At 48.9% G+C, this 8,407-nt stretch overlaps 1 protein-coding gene across 1 annotated transcript; it reads left to right on the top strand.

Moving 5' to 3' along the window:
• The first annotated feature begins 7,247 nt into the window (after positions 1–7,247).
• LOC140000003 (olfactory receptor 14A16-like) lies at positions 7,248–8,177 on the top strand. The gene has a single exon (XM_072029688.1). The coding sequence runs from the start codon at positions 7,248–7,250 to the stop codon at positions 8,175–8,177; it is 930 nt and encodes a 309-aa protein (XP_071885789.1).
• Positions 8,178–8,407: the final 230 nt, after the last annotated feature.

Genomic DNA, 8,407 nt, shown 5'->3' on the forward strand with positions numbered 1-8,407 from the left:
TGTGCTATCTCTGAGAAGACAGCATCATCAGGACTTGCAGGAAAGTTTGGGTAATACAGGAATAACCAGTTGAATGGAATTGCAGAACAGAGTCACAGAAGAGAATGGAAAGCTGCCAGGTTCCACCTCTTCTGTGCTTCCTTCTCATGCATGCAGTCAGTTTGTCTGGAGCTGAGTCCTGAATGTTATGGGGCTGTGCAGGTCAAAATTAGAAGGGCCAAAGCCAAGCTGGAGCTCAATCTGTCTGTGACTCTCAAAGACAATGAAAAACTCTTTATAAAAATACTATAAATAAAGGAGGATTAAGGGGAACCATCATCCTTTATTAGATATGCGGGAAATCTGTTGAAGATCTCGATATAAGGTAAATAATGAGGCACTTAATGCCTTCTTTGCTTCAGACTCTAGCAGCAAGACCAGTTGTTCCCCTGGATATTTCTTCTTCCTTGTAGCCAGTGCCAACCATCCATGGTGCACTTTGTGGCAGATTTTTTTTTTTTTCCTGCTCTTTCCTACTACCAAAGGAAGCTCCATCAGGGTGGAAACCCCTCCTGAAGTAGGCATCCCAACCCAGCAGGCTCCTTGCGGCCTCTCAGCCAACCAGACGCAAGTCACCTTAGCAGAACCTTCCAAGCCAGGGCCCTGCTGCTGGCCTTGCAGCTTCTTGTGGAGACACAGCCAAGCCTTGTGCCTCCTGCTGCCTAGTCATGGACTCAAGCAGAAGGGACAGGACAACCCATGTTGGGGCCTTCTTTGTGCCTGGGTCCTCCTGGGTGTGGAGGCAGAGGGGATCCCCCAGTCAGCATGCCAAGCAGGTGCCTTCTGCTGGCCTAGCAGGGCCACTGCCAGATGTCAACCTAAAAGTCCAGATCCCAGATCTACGTCAAGGGTGACCTGCCACCTCCAGACTGAATTGACCTCACAGTCCCTTTCTGTGACACGTTCCTGCTGCTGCCCAATCAAGTGCAGAGACAGAAGTGACCTCACAGTCACTGCCACAGTCATATTCCTGCTGCTGGGGCAAGAGATCCTGAGGTAGAGCTGACCTCTCTGTTGTCCCCTACAGACTGGGACTTACCTTTCTGGTTTAGAGAGTAAACAATTTTTTAGTTGGAAGGTTTGGTGTTCTGTTTGTGGTGTCAGGTCTCTGGTTAGGGTATGGGCAAGCATTATGGCTTAGGGTTTTTTTAGGTTTGTGAAGAAGTCTATGGATAAATAGAGCATTTAATGTTAGTGTTAAGGGCAGGAATTAGGCTGAGCAAGAGAGGAAATGTAAGAAAAAGGGGCTCTGCGCTGAGTTTTTCTTCGGGTGATATTTTGAGTTCTGCTTTGCAATAGTGGATTCCTGTCAGGATGTTGGACTAACGTTTAAGTTGAGGGATTCTTTATAAAATAGTTTACAGGCCCTACACAACTGCTTGAAATCAGTTTTACAGCAGCATCAACATTACATGAACCCTCTTACCTCTACAAAGGTAAGCTTCTGAGCTCCTCTTCACTTCTTCTTCCCGTACCCCAATCTGACATCTCTCCTGGACAGGCTACTCCTGACCTCCCCATATCAGTCATCTAGCTGGGATCAGCTTTCTGATGGTTGTCATTATATCAGAGTACATGTCTCTCCTCTGTTGGCTACTCTATTCTGTGGTATTAGACTGCTCTAGACTCTATATTCCAGACTGTGTTGGCTATTCTAGTCTGTTACTATGAAAGCCTCGCATGGGAATTGTTGGGCAGATAATTGGAAGGCATAACTACAGACAGGCAAAGGCACTGTGCTGAGAACTCTTGGTTTGTTTTGGTGAATCAGAAGGTGAAGGCCTGACCCCAGCCACTGGAGGGGAGATCCTGCAACTCCAGCACCTCCATGTCTCACTCTTCCCGGGGTCTGTGGGATAGGGGGCAATGCCCATAATATCATTTGAAGGACATTGGTATGACACCTCCAGGTGTTTGCACAGGGTTGAAAGGAAAATTCATGGTCCCAATATCATGAGTAAAACACGTCTCCTCACAACCCATGGCCAAGGGGACAATGATGTCAATTTTGCTGCAGCCTTCCATTCTTGTCAGAGCCCTCTGTCTTCTCCTCTGCACGCTTTCCTGCGCTTTCCCACACTTCCCTGAAGGCTACAGACAGACACATTTCTTCCCCACCTTGCTCTCACTCTGCTGTTCCCATGATTTCACTGCTGCCTCTCCACTCTCACCAGCTGTTCCTTCAAACACAAGGGCATGGGCTGATCCAAACTCCCTCTGGGTGACCTCTGGACCCACAGCACCAGTTCCAGTGCCTCACCTCCAAGTCAAGAATTTCATCTGACTATCAAATCTAAATCTACCCAGTTTAAAACCATTCTCCTTGTCCAATGATAGAGTCATAGAAATCATAGAAACACAAATTTGGAAAGGACCTACAAGACCATTTATTCCAACCTTCCTATCACTAATACTACCCACTAAGCTACTAAGCCATATCTCCTAGCACCTTGTCCTGGTGGTTCTTGAACACTGAGGGTCAGTGACTCCACCACCTCCCTGAGCAGACCATTCCAGTTCCCGACTACTCTTTGAGAGAAATTTTTTTTGTAATATCTAATCTAAACATCACCAGGCACGACTTGTGGCCATTTCCTCGAGTCCTATCATTAGTTATCTGAGAGAAGAGGCTGACCGCCACCTCATCACAACCTCTCTTCAGGAAGTTGTAGAGTGCAATGAGGTCTCCCCTGAGCCTCCTCTTCGCCAGAGTAAATAATCTCAGTTCCCTCAGCCACTTCTCATAAGACCTGTGCTCCAGAACCCTCAACAGTTTGGTTACCCTTCTCTGGACATGTTCCAGGGCCTCCATGTCCTTCTTGTAATGAGGGGCCCAAAACTGAACACAGTGCTCGAGGTGTGGCCTCACCAGAGCCGAGTACAGAAGGACGATCACCTCCCTGCTCCTGCTGGCTGCACTATTTCTAATACAGGCCAGGATGCCCTTGGCCTTCTTGGCCACCTGGGAACACGGCTGGGTCATGTTCAGCCGAGCATCCATCAACACTCCCAGGTCCTTTTCCTCTTCACAGTCTTCTAGCCACTCTGCCCTAATCCTATAGCATTGCATGGAGTTATTGTGGCCAAAGTGCAGGACGCTGCACTTGGCCTTGTTGAACCTCATCCCATTCACCTCAACCCAGCAATCCAGCCTATCCAGATCCCTCCGAAAGGCCACCCTTCCCTCATGTGTATTGTCACTACCTCCCAACTGGGTGTCATCTGCAGATTTACTGAGGGTACACTCAATCCCCTCATCTAGGTCATCAATAAAGACATGAAACAAGATAGGTTGCCCTGGGGGACACCACTTGTAACAGGATGCCAGCTGGGCTAACCAAAAATCTTGGTTAAAATCTCTGAGGAGAGCCTTTACGGGCTTCACAAGGACAATGGTAGCAGTGTCACAGATAATCATAGAAACATGGGATCATAGAATGGTTTGGGTTGGAAGGGATCTTAAAGATCCTCTTATTCCAACCATCCTCCTGCTAGACCTGCTTGCTCAAAACTCATTTCAACCTCTCCTTGAACACTTCCAGGGATGGGACATTCACAGCTTTTCCAGGAAACCTGTTCCAGTGCCTCACCATGCTCAGAGGAAAGAATTTCTTCCATATACCTAATTTAAACCTGCCCTCTTCTAGTTTGAAGTCATTACTCCTTGTCCTATCACTCCACTCCCAGACAAAGACTGTCTCCCCAGCTTTCCTGTAAGTCCTCTCTAAGCACTGGAAGGTTGCTCTAAGGTTTCTCCGCTGCTGAGTAGTGCCAGTTCTCTCAGCGTGCCTTCATAGCAGAAGTGCTCCAGCCCCTTGATCACCTTTGTGGCTCTTCTCTGGACCTCTTCAAATAATTCGATGTACTCGAACTGCCGCGTTAAACCACAAGTCTTTTTGGTGCCCAGTGTGGGGCACGAAGGGTTGAGATAATGACAGATCTTACCACAGAGTGCTAAAGTTAAATTGTTATAAGCATTAGACCAGTTTAATAGTTGCTGATCACAAGGTCGACATTTTGGATCTCAAGTCTGTTGGGCTTGTTTTCAGAAATGTGTTGTATAGCACATTACTTGCTGCATATGTTCCTGTTGTGCTGTTTCTCATTTCTGGGGCTGTTTTAAAGTTATTTTTCTATGTTGTGTAGCACTGGCTTATGAGTCTATAAAATTACTGGCCATGTGACAAATCTGTTCTTTGTACTGAGCATTGCCATCACGTCCATTCCTCAGGAACCATCACTCAGAAAGTATTAAGAATTACACTCTTGGCCTTTTTGCTTTAAGGAGCCAATCTAGGGGGAGAAAAAGGAGGGACACTTCTCCACTTCTTCGCTCTCTCTTTCTCCTTCACCTCCCCCTTCTCCTCCAGGCTAATTACACTACCTCTACAAAGCTTTGGATATCCATGGGATAGTCCTACTGTGATGTCTCCTGAATGTGGTTCAACTTGTGTTTAAGGATAAACAACTCTTGAAGAATGCCCTCCAGAGACCTGTCCCAAGGCTGGAGAGTGAGGAGTGGCAGGGAGCATGGGAGGATCTGGGCAGGAACCTAGAGCAGTGGGCACCTCTGGTGCTTTGGAACTTCCCCTCTGAGCACGTGCAGAATCCTTAAAAACTGCAGAAGTGCTTGAAAAGGAGGGGTTATCACCTTGGCAATTCCAAAGGGAATTCCAAAGGGAGCCTCAGTCAGTGCCACTCCAAGCCCTGGGACAGGCTCTGCAGCTACTCCAACACCTCTGACATGTCCCGCAGCCACTCCAGACCCTGGGACAGGCCCCAGACTAGACCAGACCCCTGGTTCTGCTCTTGCTAGGCCAGAGCACCAACCTGTGCCAGGATCCGTTCCCTCTATATGCAGGAGAAAACAGAGGGTGTGAAAATCAGGCTCCTGAGAATGGAAGAGAACTACTGCCCAGAAAAGAAAGGAGGGAGAAGAATGTTTATCTATGAAACCTTGACATAAACTTCCCCACGAGAGGGTACTTCCAAGATCCAAAAGGGTACAGCTGGAGTTTCGGGATAGCTGCCTTCAAGAGAGAGGATGTTAAAGAGCTGTCTACCTTTCCCAGTCCCTGGGAGGACCCTTCCATTTGTGGACTTGTTGAAGGTCAAAGAAGAGCAGGTGCAGATGGTTAACGCAATGTTCTACCAGATGGGGACAGGCTGGAGATTAGTCAGTAATGAGCAATTGCACTGTGCATAGCTTGCTTTGTACATAACAATAATAGTAATAACAATAATTGCTACTATAATTCTTTCTCTACCATTTCAGTCCTTTAAACTGCGCTCACCTCAACCTATAAGAATTTGTGGGGGTTGGTGTGAGCTAACAGCTGCCTGGCAGGTTAAGCACATCATGTTTGACAACCACAGTCCAACAGTGCAAATCACACTTCTAAAAATCTTGTGTTCAGAGAGGAGCACTAAATGATCAGTTCAGTCTGCCTCAGTGAGCACACCCCAGCAGAGACCCTGCTGCCTTCGGGAGCTGTCAGCCCTGAGGTCTTGGGGACACCTTGAGGGAGCCCAAGGGCACAGAGCAAGTGATGCCATGGTCGGGTGCTGTGCTGCTGAGCTGGGCCGGGCTCCTGGGCCCAAGGGGAGCTCCTGGCAAGAGGACAGTGCTGCAGAGAGCCAGCTGTGCCCAGGAGCAGCTCCTCTGCACAGCGCAGCAGGGCTGGGGGCTCTGACCGCAGCTGGCACACAGAGAGGAGAGGAGAGAGGGCTTGGAGGCACTGAGGAGAGCAACAACAGAGGGCAGCGTGTGGCAGGACACATCTGCAGGCTCTTGACACCGTGAGGCTCTGGCAGCAGGGCCATGCAGGTGGGGTTGCCAGAGGGGTCTTCTACAGCTGGCACATCTGATATCTGATAGCATCTGTCAGGGTGGGTCTCTCTGTTTCTGCAGTGCTTTAGATAATGGCATTATGAGGGGCAATTCAGGAGGAAGATCGAGGCTTGGCTTATGTGAAGGGGAAGTCTTTTTCTGCAGTCTGTGCTTGCAGACTGCTGCAGTGGACGGGAGGCAGGTTTCATTTTCAGGATTGTACAGGAGACTGAGACTGCTGGAGCATTGCATTGAGAAATCAGTTACTCGGTGATCAAATTTGTAAAGTACCTTCCCAAACATCATCTGATTGACTGCACCAGCATCATCATAATGTGGTCCTCTCAGGTTTTATCCTAGCTGATCTTTACGAGCTGTAAGCTCCCCGATGCCCAGTGCTGGGGGATATCCCTGTCTTTGGGAGGTTTCTGCTGGCTTGAAGTGAGCACAGATCATTTGCAATGAGCATGAGCTGCCTCCTCTGTGTGCAGAGCTGTAGCACAGGAGGGTCTGCTGAGTGTCCGTCTGTCCCTCCCTGGCCTTGCCTCCCCTGGCAGCAGCACGCTGGCATTCCTCCTGGCTTCTCCAGCTGGCCGTGCTGCTGCTGGTCTTGTTCCCAGGCTGGCTGGGGATGGGGGTTTCACATGCCCATGGGGTGAGCCCTCAGTGTGCTTGAGGGAAGGGGAGTATGGGGACATGGTGATGGGACTGGAGATGGGCACTTTGAGCCTGGATTCCTCTGCTCTCAGCAGCGTCTTTGTTCTTTTCAGTCAAACATGTGTAGATCTTCCCTGCAGCTCTCACAGGGCATCCGAGACCGTACTTGGTGGACAGACTGTCTGTCCTCCCTAAAGAACACTGCGCACTAAAGTGACAGTCCCTTTTTCTCTGATAATGATCTGCAAGGATTCACTTTGAGTCCAGCAGAAATAGCCAGGATCTGTGGCTTGGAAACATTCCTCAGGAGTGGTGGGACAGCGGAAACAAAAACCTCAAAAAAAAAAAAATTAAATTAAATTAAAAAAAGCCTCCACAACTCTGCTCTGCAGTTTGGTGAACTGGGAGCAACACTGGGGAAAAACTCTCTGAGATCAGGAGGGAAGAGAAACTGACATTTCCCCATGTTCCTCTTCACCTCTTGCTGTAGGACAGGACTGACTCCTGCATTGCCGACAGTAGAGCCCCCTGTTCCAAGAGACAGCCTCAGGCAGAATGAATCAGGATGCATGAAAGGGATCTGCCAAATGTCTGCCACAAAGTACACAATATAGGCGATGATTTTAAATGAGAAACTGAATTTGTTTCCCTCTCATACATTTCTTGTACTTTATTCCTCTCATCCTCTTCTTTGTTCAGGATCACATCCCCAGAAAAGCAGATGTCCAACAGAAGCACCATCACTGAATTCTTGCTGCTGGCATTCACAGACATGCGCGAGCTGCAGCTCCTGCACTTCACGCTCTTCCTGGGCATCTACCTGGCTGCCCTCCTGGGCAACGGCCTCATCCTCAGCGCCGTAGCCTGCCACCACCGCCTCCACACCCCCATGTACTTCTTCCTCCTCAACCTCGCCCTCCTTGACCTGGGCTGCATCTCCACCACTCTGCCCAAAGCCATGGCCAATGCCCTCTGGGACACCAGGGCCATCTCCTATCAAGGATGTGCTGCTCAGGTCTTTTTCTTTCTCTTCTTTCTAGCAGCAGAGTACTCTATACTCACCGTCATGGCCTATGACCGCTACGTTGCCATCTGCAAGCCCCTGCACTACGGGAGCCTCCTGGGCAGCAGAGCTTGTGCCCAGATGGCAGCAGCTGCCTGGGGCAGTGGCTTTCTCAATGCTGTCCTGCACACAGCCAACACATTTTCCCTGCCCCTCTGCCAAGGCAATGCTGTGGACCAGTTCTTCTGTGAAATCCCCCAGATCCTCAAACTCTCCTGCTCAGATTCCTATCTCAGAGAAGTTTGGGCAATTCTGTTTAGCATTTTGTTAGCATTAGGTTGTTTTGGTTTTATTGCTCTGTCCTATGTGCAGATCTTCAGGGCAGTGCTGAGGATGCCTTCTTGTCAGGGCCGGCACAAAGCCTTTTCCACGTGTCTCCCTCACCTGGCCGTCGTCTCCCTGATGGTCAGCACTGCCATTTTTGCCTACCTGAAGCCCTCCTCCATCTCCTCCCCATCCCTGGACCTGGTGGTCACGCTTCTGTACACCGTGGTTCCTCCAGTAGCGAACCCCCTCATCTACAGCATGAGGAACCGGGAACTAAGGGATTCCGTCTGGACTCTACTTGAATACACACATCGTCAGTAAATTCACCTAAAATACTATGCATAATATTAGAAATCCAGGCTTTTCTAAGAAAGAAAATAGCATGATATCTTCTATTATTAAATGTCTGTATTATTATTTTCTCTTATTATTACACATTTGATTAAATATTATTCCTAGCCCCCTACAAGTCAATTATTTTTCTGTAGAAGATGGCTTCCTGTGTCGATAAACCTAATAAGAAAGCCATCAGGAATTCATGGCTCTGAGCT

Source organism: Anas platyrhynchos, chromosome 31, assembly GCF_047663525.1.
Source record: "Anas platyrhynchos isolate ZD024472 breed Pekin duck chromosome 31, IASCAAS_PekinDuck_T2T, whole genome shotgun sequence".
Classification (NCBI taxonomy): domain Eukaryota; kingdom Metazoa; phylum Chordata; class Aves; order Anseriformes; family Anatidae; genus Anas; species Anas platyrhynchos.

Bases quoted from the DNA above. Each gene is read 5' to 3' on its own strand.
- LOC140000003 (XM_072029688.1), top strand. From the start codon at position 7,248: ATGTCCAACAGAAGCACCATCACTGAATTCTTGCTGCTGGCATTCACA.